The sequence below is a fragment of the Phasianus colchicus genome, chromosome 13 (genome assembly GCF_987193195.1).
Source record: "Phasianus colchicus chromosome 13, bPhaCol1.hap1.1, whole genome shotgun sequence".
Classification (NCBI taxonomy): Eukaryota; Metazoa; Chordata; class Aves; order Galliformes; family Phasianidae; genus Phasianus; species Phasianus colchicus.
This window is the reverse complement of record NC_143448.1, coordinates 2,763,561-2,786,564: the sequence shown is the minus strand read 5'-3', so window position 1 is coordinate 2,786,564 and position 23,004 is coordinate 2,763,561. Positions and strand designations below refer to the sequence as shown.

At 44.2% G+C, this 23,004-nt stretch overlaps 1 protein-coding gene and 1 long non-coding RNA gene across 6 annotated transcripts in view; one reads left to right on the top strand and one right to left on the bottom strand.

Annotated features, from left to right (window-relative positions):
- RANBP10 (RAN binding protein 10) overlaps window positions 1-23,004 on the bottom strand; it is a 55,616-nt gene that overhangs the window by 9,688 nt on the left and 22,924 nt on the right. For 3 of the 5 annotated variants that reach the window (XM_031615218.2, XM_031615217.2, XM_031615219.2), the window contains exons 4-7: window positions 11,574-11,741; window positions 5,543-5,565; window positions 1,750-1,934; window positions 832-944 (exon numbers count right to left, since the gene is read on the bottom strand). In XM_031615218.2, coding sequence (XP_031471078.1) covers window positions 832-944; window positions 1,750-1,934; window positions 5,543-5,565; window positions 11,574-11,741 — 489 coding nt within the window. Of the gene's footprint in view, window positions 1-831; window positions 945-1,749; window positions 1,935-2,097; window positions 2,220-5,542; window positions 5,566-11,573; window positions 11,742-11,982; window positions 12,003-23,004 lie in introns of those variants that run through there. The other 2 variants (XM_090149808.1, XM_031615220.2) reach the window with 2 other exon arrangements.
- LOC149916113 (uncharacterized) lies at window positions 11,759-22,972 on the top strand. Its single transcript, XR_016470827.1, has 3 exons — window positions 11,759-12,006; window positions 18,988-19,087; window positions 21,369-22,972. It is a non-coding gene; the product is annotated as an uncharacterized LOC149916113 (long non-coding RNA).

The following is a 23,004-nucleotide window of genomic DNA, read 5'->3' as shown; positions in this document are numbered from 1 at the left end:
AAGGAAAGGGAAATGCATAGGGCAGGGCAGCCTGCATTCAGTGGGAGAATGCAGAAAACACACCAATGTTCTGTGACCCTGTGGTCTGAGTCCATGAATAGAATGGCTAAAAAAGCAAAAGTGCAGCAGGAGAAAGCTGTAAGTCTTATTCTACAGGAGCCAGGAGGGCTTAAACACTGAGAGATGAACCACTGCAGAGGAAAGAGAAGTATTCAAGGCAGACACAGAATATTAATTCTTAGAATTGTCGAATCATTTGAGCTGGAAGGAACCTTTAAAGGTCATCTAACTGCCCTGCAATGAACAGGGATACCTACAGCTCCATCTGGGACATCTACAGCTTGCAAAAAATTTGGAATAGTTCCATTATAAGCGATTTGCAGTGATCACTGAGTCCAACTGCATGACCACTTCATGGCTAACCAAAAGTTAAAGCATTAAGGCCATTGTCCAAATGCCTTTCAAACACTGGCAGGCAGAAGGCAGCTCTCTAGGAAGTCTGTTGCTGTGTCTGCTCACTGAATTTACCCAAATGAATACAAAGGGACTGAAAGACTCATTAACTCTAGGAGCTGTAGTTCAAATAGATTGATGTGTCTGGATCCCTGTAACCATGGTAATAAAACTGCCTTGCTGCAAAGATTTGTACTGAAGAACCCAAATCCAAAGGAATCTCAGAAGCACGGTGACTTCAGTTGATGCAAATCCTAGGTGATGAGACTTATTCTCCACCAGTCTGGCACTACTTCTGTCCTGGATAGCAATGCTACAGTCAAAACTGTAACACAGCCAGAATGCCACGTGTTGGGAGTGACCACCCAAGAGACTTACTTTGTCTGTTCTTTATTGAGGTCTGTTCTTCCTGGATTGCAGTGTCTGTGACTCTGGCGAAGGCAGTTGCTGTTGAACAGTACCCATGATGAACCAAATATGAAGAAACCATACTAGAAAACAAGAAAACACAAACGGATGAAGAGGCATTGGTAATATGAAGTAATCCCACTGCAGAAAAGAATCAGTGGAAGTTGTAATTTCAGTGAACAAGCTCAGCTCAGCTCATAACCAAGGTCCTAACAAAACCACAAAGCTTCCAGTTTCACCACCCTCTGGGCTCAGCCAGTTTTCAACCCACATCCCTGTCTGCCCACCATCATGCATGAAGACATCAGCAGCTTGTTTGTGATGGGAGATGGTGTCAAAGGCCCTATTCTAGTCCAAGCAGATAACATCCACTGCTCACCCCTCATCTACCAGGGCAGTCATATCATCATAGAAGTTTCTGAAGTTGGTCAAGCACGACTTCCCCTTTTGAAGCCATGCTGACTATGCTCCTGATGATTTACTTGTTCTTCATGTACCTGAAAATAGCCATAATTGCATTTTTGGTTTGGTTGGGTTTGCAAGCCTTTGGCTTGGGGCTATTTCTTGCTCTTTCGGTTCTGAATCCAGCTGACTTATGTTCTGGCCTTTTTCCTATGATAGAGTATTTATGGTTTCCTCTCCACTGCCCTTCACCCCTTGCTTCACCTCAGTGTGTAAGTCCTTCCATTACTACAAGCTTTCATGCAGACATTGGCTGAAAATTTCTCCAATATCTTTTAAGTTTTAAGCAGCAACGATCTACGCAGGAAAGGTTATTAAACAACAAAAGACACATTAGATTTGAACAAAATGCAACTTTTGCCATAAGAAAACAGAAACAGACACGGAAGAGAACACAAGAAACTCAACAGCAGAATAGTGACTTACTTCTGCAGCATGGCTTGCCACTCGCCTAGCCTGTCTCCTATGGGAAACCGCTTAATGGTGCTCTGAATCTTTGCTCGCCACTCCCTCATGTAGTCCTCAATGTCAAACACAAATGGCTGCTGCCCAAAGTTGGCATCCACTATCTCTCCTGGAGTCTGGAGGCCCACCGTAGGGTACAGGTTTGACTGGGAAAGAAGAAGAAACATGCTGTAAACTCAGTTTTTTCTTACTGGTTCTGGTTAGGTGGTTTGGTAACCAAAGAGCTGCTCTTTAAAATGTAACACGTAGGAGAAGAAGAAGGGGCAACAGATCCCTTATAGGTAAAACTCAAGGAATATCATGACTTACTGTGCAGTTATTAGAAGTTATTGCATAAAACCAGAGCAACGAGTTCAATTTCAAACAGCAAACCCAAGTGTTTTCCACTGTTTCAAATGAACTCACTTATTCCTTGACAGCAGCTGTCAAGGTACTTTACACCTCTGATGATAAGGAAATGGATTGTAGTGGATCCACCCAAACAAGAAATTATCAACAGATGAGTTTTATTAAGACACTGAGGCCTTGGAGGGTGACCAAAGAAGGGCAATGAAGCTGGTGGTGATTATATACAGGTGAAAATACCTCTAAAAGTGAGCTAATAACCCAGATTCCAGAGAAGATGATCTAATTAAAAGAGGTGGTGAAAGGCTCTGTAGAGGTTCTCTGAATTCAGACTATTTTAACAATAACCAGGTTGGATATTAGGAGCAATTCCTACTGAGAAGGAGCAGTGATGCAGTGGCACAGCTGCCCAGGGAGGTGGAGGTCATCATCCCTGGAGGTGTCCCAGAGCTGTGGGGATGTGGCAGAGAGGGATGTTGGCAGGACTTTTCCAAACTAATGACTGATTCCATGACTTCTATATGGATACAAATTGTACCTCTGAGCCCACTTTAACACGAAGAGAAATGGCACTGGAAAAGGTACAGGTTTGCCTGGTTCTCAGCCTGCATCACGTTTTTTAAGCACATGCTCCATTCACAGTTACATTACTTTTCTTCAGCACAAGCTGCTTTTCTGTTGGCAACACAAGAAAGCTGCATTAATCCTTGAGCATCTACTGACAGCCTGCAAGGCTTAGGAAGAAATCTCATGGCACTCATGGACTACTCAGTATCATTATTTTCCACTTTGCTCTAACACGTTCAGGACTGTTATGGCTAAAAACCAGACACTGAGCAGGGCACAGAGATGCAGTGTGGCACAAAGTGGAATTCAAGCCTGGAAGGTGCCTGGTTGTGGTGTCTTGCTCATGGCTGAGCCTAAGTTAGGTGTCAAGAAGGTAAAAACATAACTCCAAAGCCTTCCACTCCCAAAAGGGAGGTGATAAAAAGATGAAAACAGAAGTGAAATGTCCAGAGGCAATGGGCACAAGTGGCAACCTGTGAAAAGTTTCTGATGGGGCATACAGAATACAGTCTCCTTTTGAGGATGAGTAACTGGAATAGGTTTCCAGAGAGACAAGAACATCTCTATTTTGGAGACTTTCAAAACTTAACTGGGTGCAGTGCTGCACAACCTGCTCTAGCTGTGACATCAGCCCTGCAGAGGGTTAGGGATGATGATTAGGAGTTGGACTTGAAGATCCTTACAAGTCCCTTCCAACCTGGGATATTTTGTGATTCGATGATCTCTGGAAGTTCCTTCAAGCCTAAATTCTTCTAAGATCCCATTATTTTGTGGGGTGTGGTGTCAAGATGGTGAAGAGGCAGCCATACAGATGAACTCTCAATATTACGTCATGGAGGAAGAAAGGAATAACAGCAGCTCCAATAATAACAAGGATCTATGGCAGGAGTGTAACTCCCTGACAACAAACAGGCTGGAAGAAACTCTTCTCATTTTGGGAAAGACACAAGGTGAGCCTCCCAGCCCCTCCTGTGGGATTACAGACACCAGCTCACCCCCAGTTCTCTCTTCTATGTGGAGTTCCTCAGTGTCAGGGCATATGGTTGATACTTTGCCTTTCTGGAATCTCAAATAATCAAATGAAAAAAAATGAATCTATAAACACAGGCTGAGAACCAGCATCAGAAATCAGGATGACTGCATCACTGTTGACTCAGCACATCTCTTGCTTTCACACTCTCCCACCACAGAAGTCGCTGCATTAGAAGGATGTGCAAGGAAAAGGCAGCATCATAAAGGGTGCCAAAGGAAAAGGTATTTTTGAAGTCCTCTTTCCCACAGACTTTTGACCACCTCTCCCTCAGACTGCCAGCTCTTCATATCCCCACAGTTCATCTCGATTTGGTTTTCCAACCTTTTCCTTCCTTTGTAGCCCTGCAGTCCCACTCTGGGCCATTCCACATTCTTCTTTTTGCACTCTCACCACACAGCTGCTTTGCTGAGCAGGATTAACCTGATATGGGCTTGTGTAAATAAACAGAGCTAGGTGTAAATACTGGTTTACAGAGGGGAAACTCCCTCTGTGGGATCTCCACTTCCATTTGCAAGCAGTTACTCTTGTATTAACTTCAGCCTGTGCATTTTTTTTTCCACCAATTACACTTGAACAAATGTAAACACTCTTCAAAAGGAACTGAAATACGGAACAAGCTGGAACAATTATGCTTAAGTGTGTGTCAGAATTATGCCAAGAAAACATGGGTTTCAATTACAAGTCCCCATTTCAACTTCCTGGCAAGTATTGCAAAATGCTGTCTTCCTCACTAGTCTCTGAAAGGGGAACTTTGCAATACACACTTTAAGGATGCAATTACCAAACTGGTAATGTTCTGAAGGCTAACATTGATTTCTTGTGTAGTCCCACTGCTATGTCAACACAATCACCCTGCAGGTTACTGAAGCTCAAGAGGTGGAAAAGCAATGGAGCTTAACCAGCCAACCTTATGTTCCTGCCTGGATCACAACCTTGTAATAAATGAAAGACATCATTTGCAAGCTGTATCAACTTCTTGTTTTCTACTACTTCAAGACTTCTCTAGCAATTGGTGCACTGTGTAAATCAAAAGCCTAATGTGGCTTTAGGATCTCCTTCCTCAGGAGGGGTTGTAGCCTTAATTCTTTAGTGTAGCAACCAAGAAGCAATGGACCAAGGGAGCAAAAAGGGCCAGAAATATACCCTACTATGGAACACACAGATGTGTGCAAAAGAGAGGGAAGAAGGTAATAATTCAAGGAGAGGAGAGTGGGACAATGGAAGTCAGGTGCAGACATCCTTAGGGTGAATCAGGCAACAGAGCACCTGAGTTATTTAGAACACAGAGAGAAGTGTCTGAAATCCACACTGAGGCAGAAGTTTCCTGACATTGCAGGAGATCAAAGGGAGATTGAGGAACAGCAGGAACAGAGGGATGCCCTGGGCAAGAGAGGGAGAAGCTGGGAATAACATCACTGAGCATTTCTGTGCTCTCTGAAGGCAGAACAAAAAAACCACTCAGTGATTTTGCACATACACTCCCCAGCCTGGATGCTGCCTTTGGAAGACAGTGACCTGTAACACAGTCTGAATGCAGGCTTTAATTCCAGGAGAAGGAGTGCCATATTCTTCGAGGTGGCAAGGGCTCAGAGGAGGTGTGTGAGCAGCCCAAATCCCAGCCATGGGATTATGAAGTTTCAGAAAAGAGAGAATCCACACCATTTAGCACTGTGGTTTACTATTTTTTTTTTTTTTTTAAACAGACCATGAGAAAAGCAAGTAAAAAATTTAAAAAATCACATCCCCACACTCTTCCCCCTCCCTTCTGTTTGCAATCTTAGTTAAACTACTGAAAAGAGGTGTACTTACAGGGAGGTCTGTAAAGGCTATACCTGTGGGGGGAAAAATATTACAATTAAAAAGACAAAAGGTATTTTCCCAGCTTGACAACATCCATATCATGCTACAGAAAGTTACTACATCTCAATCAATCCCACCTTCTGACCCTGACTTTCACCACATTGAGAAGAATCTTCCCTCCCCAGCCCTGTCCTCTGGGGAAGGTCCACAGAAAAGCCTAAACCTTTTGGAAATCTCTCCTCAAGATTTAATTTTCCAAAAAGTAGCTCCTCTTTTCTTTGCTTCTCCCTCCGTTACTCTGAAGGAGATACTTTTCCAGGCATGCTTTGGGTTCAGAAACAGAGCTTTATTATCACGTTGCTTTGGGTCAGTCTGTAGCTGCTTCTCCTTACCAGTCAGAGACAGGAATGAGTATCCCAATGCTTTGCATTACAGCTGGGGAACGTTTTTGCCACTGGATCAAGCTGCAGCCTGGAACACCTGGGAAATACTGTGTAAAGAACAGCTTCATCCTCCACGATGCTGTTACAGTTCCAAATACAAGCAATGGAAAAAAAAGTTTTCCTTTTTCTTCGCTTTGGCATATGGGAAGAGAAACAGAGCAAAACCTGCTAGATATCACAGCTAGTCATAGCAGGATCCATTTCTGCTCTAATCCACATCCCACTTCAGCCATCCTTTCTTTGCTGCACTGAAAAGCACTATAGCATGTGTCAAAGCAAGAGGGCAGCATTCTCTGATGTTAATGCTATGGCTGTTTTACGGGGAGATTTCAGGTGGTCAACCAGTAAAAGAACTGCAATGAATCAAAGAATCATGGAATGGCTGGGTTGGAAGAGAACTCAACACCCACCCAGGCCCAACCCCTGCCATGGGCTGGCTGCTCCCCACCAGCTCAGGCTGCCCACAGCCCCATCCATGGCCTGGGGCATCTCCAGAGATGGGGCATCCACAGCTCTCTGGGCAGATGAGCCTGAAATGGCCATGTAAACCAAGTTTGGGAGGCAACATAGGAAACAATTACCATCTGAAACAGCACAGATCCAAAATCAAATGAATTACAGAATGGCCCAGGTTGGAAGGGACCTCAAGGATCATGAAGCTCCAAGCTCCCACCACAGGCAGGGCAACCAACATCCACATTCAATACTAGGCCAGGCTGCCCAGGGCCCCATCCAACCTGGCTTTGGAAACCTCCAGGGATGGAGCATCCCAGAGCATCCACAGCCTCTCTGGGCAGCTGTTCCAGCACCTCACCACTTTCATAGTAGATGCTCAGAAAAACAAACAAACAAACTGGATTTTGATTAGATAGCCAATGATGCTTAATTAACATCATGGCAATTTGTCTCTTCTATCACGTTGTCTACTTATTCTTTGCCTGTTGTGCATGTCCTGCCCTAAATCCATTTTCCACACACTCCCCATGACAGGCATAAGCGAAACACTTTGCTTCAACCCTTAGACAAGAATAAGGCTAACCTCCTCTCTGGAAGCACTCCCTTGCCCTCCAGCATCTCATCCAGCACATGGGCAAACATAGAACTTGTGAGTGGACTGCAGTGCGGGTGGGAATTTGGCTGGATTGTCAGCAATGAAGGGTCAGTAGCACAAAGTCCAAGCGTTGGCCCAGCACTAAGTCCAAGTGCTGTCCCTCAGGGATCAATGTTAGGGTCAACACAGTTTAACATCTTCACTAATGACCTGGATGATGGGAGGGCTCTCTGAAGTCTCACAGGTAACCAGGAGCACGGACAACATGCTGGAGGACATACTGCTCTTCAGGCTGCAGAAAGGATCCAGCACAAACCTCATGGAGCTCAGCAAAAAGCAGCTGAAGAGCTCTTCTGCTGGCTTTGAGTCCAACAAGAAGGGAGGCAAAGGGAAAAAGGGGTTGTTTGGTCTAAAATATTAGAGACACTTACTGCTGCCTCCAACTACCTAACAGGAAGGTACAGAAAAGACAGAGCCAGACTCTTCTTGAAGCTGCTTGATAATAGGAGATGAGAGGAAACAAAAGACAGGTTGCAACATGGGAAATTCTGGTTAGATGTTAGGCAGGGAAAAAAAGTCAGAATGGAAGAACTAAACAATAAAGCAGGGGACCAGAAAAGCCCCCCTGGGGATCTCCATGCTTGGAAACAGTAAAGTTGGACATGTTTCTCAGTAACCTGACCTAGCTTTCAGCAGGGCTGTGAATGCATGACCTCCAGAGATCCCTCCCAGTGTAAATTGCTCTACGTTTCTGTAAATAAATTTATTACAGTGCCTTTAAATTAAGGCATTTATATGTTTAGTGCCTTCTATTATGAAACTAAGACCAATAAAATGTTTAAAACGTACACATGTAGATCTGTTGCACAAACAGATCTGAACCTGTACTGCTACATACCTGCAATCCAACCAAGTCAACAGCAGAAAGCAAAAGAACCACAGTTCTAACTAGGCAGCTGAATTTGAAACTGCACTCTCTCTCTGCAGCACTTCCAAAGCCTGGATCCAATGTGAAATAATAAACATTAGAAATTTAAAGACATAAGAACTGGACAGCTGAACAGATCACGAAGCAACAGTCAGTGTGTGAAAAGCCTCTTCTATAGGTCCATGGTGTCAACCTGATCATCAAGGCAGCGACAGAAAGGCATTCACTTAAATGAAGGGTCAGTGCTGGGGAGCAGTGTGATCAACACCTTCACCTGCTGTGCTGCAGACTGCAATAAGTGACAACATACTCAGCAAGATGGGCACCTTAAAGACTAGATTATGAAATAACAGCCTGTGAAATACTGCTATAAGTTATTGAGGAGAAGTATTATTATGCCCATGTAGCTCAACGCAGACCTGGAAACAGTCACCACCCAGTTAAGCCACTTGGGTAAAACTGTTCTTACAGAGAAACCAGGCTGCAACTGCATTTGGTATCTTCTTCCATTTTAAATTTGGTTCATCTATCAAGTCTTGCTTTAAGCTCTTGCTTTAAGCTCTTGCTCTCCGTAAATCTGGTTTGAGAACAAACCTGTTAAATTGGGAAAGCTGGAAGGATATCTGTGGGTCTCTGTGACAGCTTTCTTCATTTGCACCAATGTTCCTGTTCATCTCTAAACTGGTGGCAAAATGGGTAACTTGGTCTTCCAAGAACCTGCACTCAAATTCAGACAGACACAGGACATTTTCTATGCCAGTGCTTCAGAGGGTTCCATGCTCTTCCCAAAGCCTTGCTGGTCCATTTACCTTGGGTTGCTGTCTAAGTCGTGGATTTGAAACACTCATACATTAGTCCCTGAGCAAACTCGTCCACTTAATCACAGAAACCTACAGCAGTCACTTTCCCTAATCACATCCTACATCCAAGACCATCTGCTTAATGGCCAGAGCCTCAGATTTCTCACTCTTTTTCTCCCAATTCACTCTCACCACATTCCCAGCCCTATCACATCATCTTTTGTTTTTTTACTGCCAGGACTCTGCTCAGAACTTGCCAAAAGCACTTAATGATAGCAGCCAGAAGACACCGAAGACATTTTCCAGAATAGATAATTAAGACTACATACAATGTCAAACAGTTCTCATGTGATGACTCCAAACAAAGTTCAAGACTTAGCTCCAACCATCCAGACATCCAGAAATTGTGATGGCCAAGAAAACAGTTCCTACTGGTCTTGATGGATCTGATTAAATGAAAAAGTACGGAGACAATGGAAGATCACAGTTAAGCAACAGGAAAACAATTGCAAGGAAAACAAAGGGGGGGCATGCATCTAAACAAAAGGCAAAAAGGAGTCATGATGAAGACAGAATATGATGAAGAGAGAATATGACATGTAAGGAAAGACAAAGCTACGGTGTGTTCGTTGAAAGTGAGACAAATTAAAATGCCCGAAGGCAGGGCAGTGAAACCTGCTGCCAAGATAGCTGTCATCAAAAAGGGGCTCGTTAGTCTCATGAATATTCTTCTATCTGCTGCAGCATTATGCAGTGACCTCAGTCCCTACAGGCAGAGAGATTCAGCCTCAGCAGCTGAAGACTTCATGTCAGGGAATGCCAACAAAAAGCACATTCATCCCCTTCCTGATAAACCTTTGCAAAACACACAGCAAAATGTGCCAATAGCTTTTGCGGGGGTCAGGACAACAACTGATGGCCTGCTACTCCCCAGTTCTTCAATCACTGCTGACCACATCAGCTGAATGCAACCATTAGGGAATGCCACAGCTTCTGTTTGATGCTGTTAGCTGCTGCTTTCACACCTCTACCTGTCTTCACAGTACAGAACTGCTCATGGATTGAGTTAAATTTAGAATAATACAGCTAGTGATTGGTCTCACTAGGTAGTAAAACTGAAGTCTTCACCAGAAATGGCAGAGCATCACACGCAGTTTGGCCAATAAATAGTTACTTCAAAAAAGAAGTTAAATGATATTCCTAAAGAAACATCCTCAAATCCGAGCAACTTTTCAGGAGGGTTCTCAGAGAAGTCTTTTTTTTTTTTTCCACTTAGGGCTGCAGACCTCAGTGTGTTGCAAAACATGTGGTCTAAATTCTGGGAAGCCACATGCCTCACTTCTACGCAACCATCCCCTAAAAATCAACAGACAGTGGGAATGAAACCAGAGGAAAACTGAAAACCATTTTTCCAAAGAATTTGGGTCTGCTTGAGCACTAGGGCCTTCTGAATCTGCCTCATGAAACAGATTCTTCCTGAGACAGAGGAGAAGCAGCCCCATACTGCAGATCCATCTCTGCTACTACAACATAGCCTGCTACCTTTGCAGCATCACAGACTGGTGGAGGCTGGCAGGGACTCCTGGAGGCCATCTGGTCCAATCCTCTGCTCCAGCAGGGCCACCCAGAGCTGTGTCCAGTACCACATCCAGCTGACTTTTGAAGCTCTCCAAAGACAGGGACTCAATTTTGGGCAGCCTGTGCCAGTATTCTGACACCTGTGCAGCACAGATGTGCTTCCTGATGTTCAAGGAGCCTCCTGTATTCCAGTTTGTGCCCACTGCTTCTTGTCCTGTACCTAGGCACCAGTGATAAGAGCCTGGCTTCGTCCTCTTGGCATCATCCTTTCTACTCCCAGCTCTCTCAGCCTTTCCTCAGAGCAGAGCTGCCCCAATCCCTCAAGCATCTTCATGGCCCTTTGCTGGGCTCTCTGCTGTAACTCCATCTCTCTCATGCATTGGGGAGCCCTGTATTTTTCTTACCAAGAACTCACCAGAAATTCTACACATTACAGACACTCTGGACCTGCTCCTTCCTTCAGCCCAGCCAGTCTGATAACTGCTCTGATAACTCTTTTAAATGGACCAGCTTCTTCACTGTGATTCAATGAAGTACAACTGACACAGCAAGGAGAAGCAAAGGAAAGGAGTGCTTGTTCCCTGTTTACTGCATGGCTTATAGAAAAAACTGACCAGAATTTATCCAGGTTGAAGAATATGTCATCCAAGGGAAAGATATTTTAGGTGAAAATGGACACCACTTTTTATTTTAGACAAATCAGATACAATAGATGCCTGGAAAACACCTGTGAGATATTCCTTTGGACAAAAGCCTTAAGTAACTTTAGGAGAACTACTAGAATGACTGTGAAATAAAGCAGCATTTACTTCCTATGCTGAATTAACATCTATGTTTGGGAATACTTGGACCAATGCTTATGAATGGACAAGTCCCTTTAAAAACTGATGATGCTGGCAACTATGGTTTTATAGCTAGTTGAATAATATGCTAAGCTTCCCACCTCTTTATTTCCCTGCAGCCCTGCCATTAGCTGTCTAATCCAATCTCCCATGCAGAAGCAGAAGAAAGGAGTACAGACTGGAGACACAACCCTAAGCTACTGAAACTGAGTAGAACAGAAACCATTTTACCTGTCTTGAAGCCAACTTACAATCCTGACTGCAGCTGAGTGCTCTTTGTCTCTCTTGTTTCTTGAATGTTACCCACAAATGTGGAACAGGAGATAGAACCCATGAAACTTATTAAGAGTAAACAGCAGTTGAGCACCTTCCTGTGGAGAACGAGTTTCTTTACTCACCTAAACTGTGGCCATTTTTTGTGTAGAAGCAGGTATTGTTGATGAGGTTGACACAGCAACCGATGACATCTCCAGTTGTGAACGTAGGGCCATAGGGCTGCCCTGTCCCCGAGGAACAGAAGGAATGCCCATCATCACCGTGGTACCCATAGGAATGTTTATCCCATCCTGAAGAAAGACAAAAGAACAGGTCAATAATGAAGGCACGTCAACAGTGAAGAATAACATGGCAACTACAGCTTCCAGGACATAATTTTTTCACATTTAGAAATGCCCAGTATAACTGTTTTAAATTGACATGGATTGACACAGATTGTGCCAAACTGAAGCAGAAGCACAAGAAGAGGCTCTGACCATCTCCTGACCTTACACAACCTACAAGTGAGAAGGCAACAGGGGACCACAGAACCTGTTAAATGTGGAGCAGCATTTGGTAAGTGGACTACAGAAGAAATAAACAACTCCAGGCTGGAATCACAGAATCACAGAATAACTGGATCACAGAATGGTTGGGTCAGAAGGGACCTCAAAGTCCATCCAGTTCCAACCCCTGCCACGAGCTGCTTGTCCCCTACTGGACCACATTGCCCAGGGCTCCATCCATGGCCTTGGGCACCTCCTGGGACAGGGCATCATCAGAGGACTCCACACATTCATGACTTCTCAGGAAAAAGGTGAACTATTCTGTGGATGTCCAGAGCTTCCAGTTCATTGCATCACAGTTCAGTAATGCCAAGAGAAAAGTCACGGAATGGAGCAAGACTGAAACACGGACCTCAGGGCAAAGTCTGGGAGTGAAACTGTGACAGAGTCCTAGCAAACCACAGCCTAGAAATGGTGAATGATTCCCATTAAGTCCCAAACACACACAGGGATGGACAGACATCCCAGCTGCCAGCTCTGCCCTCCCCAGGAGCAGCTCCAAACACCAGTCCTGTGTAATGTCCTCCTAAAGGAGGAGGACAGCAGCACTCTCAGCAAGCTCTAAACCAGCCAAACAAGGCTGCCAAAAGCAGGGAGCAATACAGGCTCTAGAGTTAACTGCCAAAATCCCCCTGCTGACTCCTTCCAGTAAAAATCTCATTCAAATATTAACATGGCTCCTTTCCACTCTCTCTTACATTTTCTCTGTTGTTGATTCACTACTCGAATCTCCTTGGACACAGAGCTGTTAATTGTGTGTAAATTCATGATCTCTCAATGAAACGGTTTGTGAATGTCAGCTGATAACTCTGCTCAGTTTATCTCCTAAGCCACTTAATCATACAATCCAAACACAAACTTGCAATTCTTCTGCACATGACTTTGCAGCAATGAAGCAGTCAGATGCTCACGTATCCATTCTACTCACTGGATAAGGCTAAGTTTGTTGGTGTGTATTGCAACAACACCTGGAAAAAAAGCTTGATATGAAACATTCTCATTTGATAATCACTAATAGAACCATAGAATCACTAAGGTTGGAAAAGACCTTCAAGATCATCTAATCCAACCAGCCACCCATCACCACCAATACTACCAGTTAAGGAAATCTCGTCCATTCAGCATGCTGCTAATGATATACAGGGTTAATTTCTTCCACTCAGATGTTGTCTAGTGCTGAATTTGGACCTAACGTGCATTAAATCTGTCAGCCTTAGCAAATCACCACGGTCATCCTAAAAAAACAAGTCAGTTTTCTCTGAGGGTTGTCAGACTTAAGGTAGTTTGGTTAGGTCGTGGTTGGACTCAATGATCTTTAAAGTCTTTCCCAACCTAAGCAATTCTGTGATTCTAGGATTCCACTTGTTATAAACATAAGATGTGTGGCACTAATTATGTGCCTGACCCTGAGTTATTTATTAATCAAATAACGTATCAGCATTTCTAAAATTCTCTCCAGACTCACCATCAGGGTAATGGTGTGCAGGTCATTCCAGCACTGGCAAACTTGAGCCATCCTTCTGGAACTCCCTGCCATTCTAAATCAAAATAACCATCAGCACTTCCAATACTTCTAAGTCAAAGCTATTTGGGCTCCACTGATCTAAACAGCACCTTCAGATGCTTGGCATTCTCTCTGGTTACCAGCAGAGTGGGGAATAACTCACCACATGTATGTTTTCAATGCATCCTCTGCCTTCTCTCCAACAATATTTGCTGAAAACTCGGACTTTTCTGCATCATTAACAATTTACTACTGCCACCTAGTAATAAGTCCATGGCATTACAATCAATTCTTGAGCTCCTCTTACTCAGAGCATCTTCCTTTACAACCCTAACACTTCAAAAGGGCTGAATGAGGCTTCCCAGACGACTTCCCCACACTTAACTCTGCAGATCCTCTTGACAGTCTAACCTTTGCACTACCCTTAGTGAAGCATTTCCAGAAGTTAACTGTTGTGACCCAGCAGGCAGAGATGAGATTTTATCTGCACATTCTTCAAAAGAACGACCATACAGGATATTGGGTCAACCTAGATAGGAATCCTGTTCAACGTGTGGTTGCCTGTGAGACAAAACAGGACATGAAGCATCATGCTCTCACTGAACGCTTCCCGACTGCGTGCAGCACAGATGGAGATTCTGTTGAGTTAGTGCTCCTCAAAGGATTTTCTTTCTCTGGAATTCTCCAGTCCTCCTATAAGCACACATAAAGACTCACACGATATCCACAGATGCACACGGGGAGGAGTTTCACGGCATGACTGCAAGCTGTGTGAATCCAGCCTCCTCCTATTTGGATTCGGTACCCTGCAGTTCTTGCACTTGGAGAAGATGGCAAACCATGTATTCATCTCCAGAATACACATCATGTATAGGCTTCTACTAAATCCCTCATAATTACCCATTTTCCAGGCTAATGAGTCTTTGCCTTTATAGCTATTCCCTGCGTTTCTAACCATCACCATCTGGACCTTTCCCACATTTACAGCGTTGCTTTCCAGAATGGAGATGCAGGTGCACCACACACAAGGGAAGTGGGTTGCAGTTGTTTTCTGTACTGTCCCCTGCCAGTTAATCCTAGCATTTTCCCCTTTATTACCCTTTTGACCACTGATGTTTCCATGAAGCCTTTTTTTTTTTGTGTAGCTTTTATTGTGTAACCTAAAGGCTCACACTGAGTCCGAACTGCATCACCTCTCCTGCCTGTGAAGGGATGCTGCTGCTCTGTGCTGACCCCATCACTGTGCCCACCCCTGCAGAGCCATCTCTCATGGCTCCTCTCCAGCACCTTTCACCTTACTGCCCATAGCAATTCGGTGTCCTTCACAAAAATGCCTCCTCACCGCTCCATCACTTTTTCCAAGTCATTTCTGAACACTCCTAGCAGCTCTGCCAAGCCCAACCCTATGGCCACCACCCCCAACACCGAAAACCATTCACCCCATCCCTTTCCTCACTTTCAATAATTCAGAATCCCACTGGCACATCTCCCCTCGGCCTCCCCACCTCCCTAAAGGAAGCCTTTTAGACTTCCAAGACAAAGACAGCAACCCAAGGGCCATATCCACGTGCCTGCTGGCTCCCCTTCACAAAAGTCACTCCACGCCCTCATTACATCTGCCCTTCAGTAGAACTCTAATGCACTTGTCCACACCAGACACTGAGGTTCTCACACCCTGTGTTCCCTGACCCTTCTGAAGCCCTGAACAAGAGATGCAACACTTTCTCATGCAGAAGTCATTGAATAGTCATGCTAGCTGCTGTTTCATGAAGCTCCTCCTGAATAAAACAGATGGAACAGTCTTTCCCTCTAAGAAACCACCTCAGGTTTCACATGCTGAAAAGAAACCAAAGCGAGGCAGCCTTCTTACATGACAGGTAGCCTGGGCAAAAGCCCAGCTCCGGCAGGCTAGAGATGCTTTAACCTGCACAACTCGTGCACTGCCCTTTACATCGGGATTCAAATCAGAGAGCTCTCTATCAGCACTGGCTTATCTTGACCAAAATCACCATTTGCTGCTCCAGAGCCACGTGCCTTGCACAGAGACAGGGAAGACAGATGGGACAGTCATCTCATGCAAAGGCAATGCTGTGGGAACTAATGCACCGTGGTACAGCTACATCTTATTCTTCCATAAGAAGTCATATTCTTCTGGGGGGTCCATAAAGATCATAGACCTCCAGAGGTCATTACACCAAAAAATCCTAACTCCAAAATCTAGTGAGCTGGTGTGGCTGGCAGGTTCAGTTAGCACACAGCTCTTAAGGTTGGCTATTAGGAACAATTTCTTCTTGGAAGGAGTGGTGTGGTGGTGCACAGCTGCCCAGGGAAGGGAGTCACCATCCCTGGAGGTGTCCCAGAGCTGTGGGGATGTGGCAATGAGGGACACGGTGGTGATGAATCAGCAGCTGGACTTGATGATCTTGCTGGTCTTTTCCAACCTTAATGATTCCATACTCACAGCTAGGGATTGAAGTGCACAGCAACAGGCCATATATAGTCACAGAGGAAAACAGTGATGAATGCTTTCATGTAAATGACCAAGAGCAGTATTTTAATCATCTCTTTGCTGACCAGATCCTCCTTCCATGCAGAATGCAGAGAGGAATGCAAACTGATGGCAAGCCACTGCGCATCAAGTTTTGAACGTGCCAGACTGGCCAGTGGGCACAAAATAACTGGGAAGGCAACATTCGTGGGCATCTGTGCTGAGCTCTCCTCTGATGTCATGCCAAAGGGCACGCCTGCAAGGCTTAATAATCATGGAAATTTGGCTGTTTCAATAAGGCACATCTTGACACCTCTGCCTCCCCCTACTCTGCCATTTGTCATCATGAAAAGGACTGCAGACAGACAGGCTGACTTCACCACTGACACGTGGACTTCATTCCAGAGGAGAAATGTGTTCCACGAGGTTCGTACCACACATTCATGGTAATCTGTAGCTGGTGCAGAGCTGCTACGAAGGGCAGGGCCTTAAAGAGATTCCCCAGCAATCTGACCTGCCATCAGGAAAGCTGAGACATCTTAAGAGGTAAGTGATGCTGGAGAAATACACACTTGGCCACGTGAAAAAAAGACAGGAGTTCCTCACAAAGCTGAAATGAGATGTGTGAACAGAGGGGTTGTGTCCCTCGTGCCCCTGTAAACTTGGAGGCTGGTTCTTCACGACAGACTTGGGTGCACAGAACATCTGCAGCATCTTCCAAATGTTACCTGCACCTATTTTCTTTCTTTGTAGCTGGGGCAGACAAGAATTTATGCCAACACACTGAAATAAACTAAAAAATAACATCAACAAGACCTAGTGAATACAAAGTACAGCAGAAGGAGATGCACAAACCTTGCCTGGGGAGTGGAGCCTGACTGCTGTACCATCTTGCAGTGTAGTTCACTGTGCCTGTGGATGTGCTTTGGTGTCTGTTAGCCCATGTCAGCAAAAGCATAATTTTGTCACTAGCAAAGGGAAGGTTGTGCTCTTGCAGTGTTGGATGTCAAATGCTTCAAGAAGAGCCTGTTGCCCCAAGAAACATCTGTGGTACATCTCAGCTGTAGTTCAATTTTACAACCTTCACGCCATGCCTTATAAAGTTGCATAAACACAGATGCTTGGGTGAAACCAATAGTAGAGCTTTGTCTTTCTTCATTCAACCATGCTCAAGAATCAAAGCAACTGTTATTGTTGCAACACATCCTTGTGCTTCAAAATCCTGACAGCTAAAATATTTGCTCAGTAGCCACAGCAACTTGTGCTACAGATTTAGGGTGGTGGGGACACAGCATGCGTGATCCTGGCTTCGTGTTTGGGAAGGTGCAGTCACAACACCAGGACAGAAGCAGGGAGCAGAATGGTCAGCATCCAGGCATCCTCCTGGCAGAACTTCCATCTGCCCAGAAAAAGTCAGGGGAAAAAACATAACCTCCAAACCCACTTACCTCAGGGCACAAGGAAATGATGAAGCTCAAGCTAGGAACACCCCAGCTTTTTATCCATGCGCCTCCTTCCGCATAACAGCTTCCAATTCTGCAAGGCAGCCAAATGACTTCAAATGCAGCAGCATGGGATCAGTGCTTATGCAGACACTACAAACACTTTGTCCCATTGAGGACAAACTTCTCAAGGCAGTGATTGTATGTGGTCAGGCCCTCAGTGTATGGTTCTTACAGAGCAACAATGGATGATGCTTATCAGAGACTGCACGGCTTTTGGCAGGGCTGGCTGTAGGTTTGGCTCAGGGACTATTTTGTGGTTTTGAATAAAGTATTTTCATTTGAAATTGAGAGACAGACAAAGACTGGACCAAATCTTAATGGCAGAAAGTCTGAACTGTGGCAAGAATCCAAAAGAAAAGAAAAAAAAGAGAGAAAACACAACACCTACCCCACATCGACAGGGAGCAGCAAGAAAAGGACAAAGCGACCCAAAGATCAAACAGAGTCTAAGACAGACAGGCAAAAAGCTCTGCATGGGAATCTGGGACTTACAACAAAACGTGAACGCTAACAAACTGTTCCATCCATCACAATGTGCACAAGCACAAAGTAAAACTGTACATTTTCCTTTTTAACATAATTGACCTTGCATGACAATTCGTAGAGCAGATCCTCGACTCCTACCATTTGGCTACCTACCATTAGATATTAACTAAGCTTCAAAACAACATCAAACCAGAGCTGATGCTTAATTATATAAATTGACACTACCCATGACTCATAAAGAGAAAAAAACAAAACCATAAGCCTCTGGATGGCTGCAACATGGGTCAACAAGTCAACAAGAATGTTCTGTTCCACCTGCCCCAAAGACTTGTTAATGAATCCACTGCACTATGACTTAGCATGCAGCTTACCACAGAACACAATAACCAAGATAAAATCCTACTTCCTTAAATGAATAAAGATGGCAAGCCTTCCTGACTGACAAGTTTGATGGATCAGAGAACTGCAATAGATTGAATGCCTTCTGCCAGCATCAAAACATGATTTAGTCTTCCCTATGCCAGACAGGGCTGAGGCATACCACAAGCCATTTACAGCTTAATTAAAGCATGATTACTAAACAGGTTGGTTTATCTACAAAGGCAGGGCTCAAAAAGCTCTCTGGTACAATCACTGTGTACTGCACCCACTGCACCTCCCTCACACTGCACTGGGAGGCAGAGGTGAAAGCACGTGGGTCAGGTTGTCCAGAACAACACAGGACAGATGAAAAAAGTGTCAGGAGTTTTGCCATTGATTTATGAAGTGGCAGGAGCAAAGAACAAGCTGGATACAACAGCTTTTATCACATACATAGGCTTCAAATCTCATCGCACTACATTATTCATATTTGTATTTATACGCTGACCTATGAAGGAGCACCTGCATAAAATGCAGGACACCTTCAGAAAAAGTAATGGGCATGGTTAATGCACTGTGATGGGTTAAAGCAGGCTGGATGGGGCACTGAGCACCTGATGGAGCTGAGGGTGTTTCTGTTCATTGCAGGGGGTTGGACCAGATGGCCTTCAAGGATCATCTTCCAATTCAAACCCTTCTACGAGTCCACAATGAAAAGCCACTTTACAGAGATGCTGAGGCAGAGCAGGTAAATGATTCAGTCAAAAACAACATTAGAGCTCAATGGGGAATGCAGGCAGGTAGCACTCTATTACTATTAAATAATTCCCTAAAAAGGTATTTAGTGAGATAAGAAAATAACAAACAGAAATATTTATACAACAAACACAAAACTTTATCGAGAGGGACTTCTTCCAGAAGAGCAGCATTCATGATTTATTTCAGCAAGGGCTGAAATAAGCCCTTCTGGATCAGAAACTGAGGTTCCTTAAGTACCTTCCACATCAATTAATGTAAAGTAATAAGGTTTTCAGAGGAGGATTGTATTTATTCACCCATCTGAGGTTGCGGGGAAATCTAGCTTTGTGCTGATATTATCTTTTATCTGAGAGGCTCATATAAGTAGTACGGCCACTATAAAGACCTTTTTATCAGTAAAACCATCAGTACTGGTTACAAAGGGCTGATAATGGCTTTAAAATAACTACAGCAAATGAAAGAGCAGTCATTAACATTACAGGTTACAATTATAATGTAAGTGGTGTCTGCACTGCTAGCCAACTCACTGCTACTAAGAGTATCTGGGGGTTGGAATGAGGTGGGCTTGGAGGTCTCTTCCAACCCACAGCCATGCAATGATTCCAGGAGCTCAGCTTTAGGTCTGCCTCCTCACCTCCAAAAGGAAGACCTCTGTGCCCAAAAGTTAACCTAAATACAAAGATCAGATGAAAAAGGTCTGAAGGGGGAAAAGGGAGTAACTTCCTCCAAACCTAATTTTCATGTAAATAGCTATAAAATGAACCATGAGATTAAATCTAACCTAAATTCAGAAGGTTATTTACCCTCACTGTGTGGCTCAGGAGCTGTTTTTCTTACTCTCCTGCTCTAAAAACAGCTGATAGGGAGGACACAGCCATCACCCTGCAGACACTGGTGCCCACTATCAGCTCCCTGCAGAAGCCTCGTGTTTAAAACAAGTCCCACCTTTAGACAAGCTGTATGCAAGATAACCTGGTCATGGGGCACAGAGCACAGAAAGGCTGGGTGAGGCTGGATGTGGGCAGCCTGGTCTGCTGGTTGGTGACCCTGCACATAGCAGGGGGTTGAAACAAGATGATCATTGTGGTCCTTTTCAACCCAGGCCATCCCATGACTCTATGAGTGAAGCAGTGATAGGTCATATCACGATCCTCGACTGCAGATGCAGCTGTGGTTCATTTAAAAATTTGGTCAGGCATCACATACACGTGGAATTGTGAGAGGAGACTAAAAAAGCAGCACCATAAATAGGAAAAAAAAACAGAAAATGAGCATTTCTCAGATGACTTTCCTATGATGAAATTGTATACAGGCTGAACGCACAAAATTGATTCCATATGAGAAATATCCTTACACCAAAAATACTCAAAAGCTCAAGTTTCCTTTTGTTTTATTGTAAGAAGTACAACTTTCTCATCCATTTCTTTAGTGGACTTAAAGAAAAAAACCCTCAAAGCTATTTTCTAAGTAGCACACGGTGCAGAATAGGAAGAATAGATTTGGAGAAAGCCAACAGGCTTCAGCCAGTCTCCAGACACCATATCTCCCCTTTTTTATAGCGGGGATGGCAATACTGGAGACACTGCCCCATCCCTGGAGATGCTCAAGGCCAGGTTGGATGAGGCTCTGAGAAGCCTGATGGTGTCTGATTTAGTGTTTGGCAATGCTGTCTATAGCAGGGCTTTGGATCTAGGTGATCTGTGAGGTTCCTTGCAAGCTGAGCCATTCTATGACTCCATGCCTACCTTCCATTACTTAGCCCTGGGTGGTGTGCATTAACTGTGATTCTAGAGAGCATCTTTCAGTTTAGGTTAGAAGAAAGAATGGTAGCACAGCTGAAGATGTAAATCAAAGCACAGCACGTGGTGACAAGCAGGAAATTCACTTCCAAAATACACCCCAGGTCTCACTCAGGCAAACTGAAAAAGGCTGTAACTTACAAAGACCAAACCTCCATGCAATGCACATCTTTTTCTTGACAGCGTTTGCTTAACATCCAGCACTGTTTTAAGCCATACAATAGTTTTCACTGGTCTGGATGAGATCCTTCCAAAAAGTCCCCATGTACAAAAGGATTGCTAGCTCCAGAGTGGAACTGACACACTGACCCACTTTGCTTTCATTTCTTCCATTACACAGCACCAAAACTTGCTACCAACCCCTTAAGATGTTGAAGGTAAATTATTTTTTTCAAGTCAAAACCCAGTTAAGTTAGCAGCAACAAAAAGGGATGTTTTTGGAGCAGTTCTCAAGCTGCTTTGCCTTCTCAGCTCCTACAGCCACCAAAGAACTTGAAGAAAGGCAGAGGCTGATAGAAAGAGAAGAGCTGCAGGCAGGCAGCCAGGCTCACCCCAGCTCCAGTGCCAGCCTGCAGTCATTGGGATGTGCCTTCTGAAAACCCAGCTGGGCAGCTGTGCACCTTTAATTAAAGCTTTCAGCACACATCTTAGGTGAGAGTAGTATTTGTTGCTATCGAAAATAATCTCAGACTGCTGTTACCCACGCATTTCTTCAGAATAAAGCTTCAGAGAGGAGTTGTTCCAACATGCACTACCTGCGTGTTCAACTGGGTCACAGAACAGATCCAAGTTAATAATAACCTTAAAATCAAGCAGTGCCCCCCACGCTGTATTATTAACCCAATTACACGGTCCAGTTCTCCTGCAGCCCCACAAACTGGTCTGCCAGCATAAATGAGGGGGTGCTGGAGAGGGACTGACACAGCCAGCCTAAGGAACACATACGTAACTGAGTCCTGGGGATGCTCAGTCTGGCTCTCAAATAATTATACTGAGCAAATAGAGTTCCTGAGAAGTCCAATCTGTACAAAGCCAGCAAGAGGAAAGGTTTAAATACAGAGCAGTGAGCCCAGTTGGGCCATACACCTAACCTGCACTGAGCAACTCCAGCAGGACACAGTAAAGACAGCATGGCAATTATCAAGCCAACAGGGTCATCTGAGAGATTCTCACTGCCATGATATGCTTGACACTGAACAAAGCACTGATTTTGATACAGCTTTGGTTAAATTACTCCAGTAACCACTGGAGTTTTATCTTAAAACTCAATCAAAATACTCAAAGGTTTCTATGGTGCTTAGCAATGAAGAGGACTCAACGAAGTAGAAAAAGTAGGTAAGAAAAAGGGAACTGTAAGCAGTGATTATGTAAAAGCAAGTACTCAGAACCCTTCCAGGCAAACAGGAGGCTTCCTTCAGCCATTCTGCAATGATCTGAGGAGTTTGGTGTAAGCCCTCCATGAAGAACCACAACATGAGGCAAACTGAACTTCTCCAGGCTTCTTTACAGGATTAAGCCTTCCTAATGGATAATAACTGAGGGGAGGAACAGATACCAGGTGTAACTTATGTTAGAGAACAACAACTATACTGGAAATGGGGAAGAAGAGGCAAATCTATGGACTGGAGCCAACAGAGTTGGGAAGAGCATTGCAATCCAGGATGTGCTACAGAAGTTATATTTACTACAGAGACAATACATTCATTTTTGTGTAAGACTTTCCTAAGGCATCATATGAAAATCCCACGGACCACTTTGGTCAACTGTTTTTAAGGATAGTTGTAGAAAAGCTTTGCAGCAGAACTTATACCATAAGGTATTTTAAGACATCAGCTGCATAAATCCTTAAATAAACTTAACAGAAATTATTTCTAAAGATAGAAAAATCAAGCTGGGTATCCAAAATGCTGGTTTAGCCAAGAGGATTTGAAAGCACACTGAATCACTATTTGTTTGCCATAAAACATTCATATATTTAACCCCACACTTTCAGGCTTTGGCTGGTTGCTCTAGAAGACAAGAGGCAGAGTCCTTCTCATCCCATTTAACCACCAGGCCTCTCCTGTCCCCTTCCCCATCTTCTGCTTAAGCCTTTGAGATTGTGAAA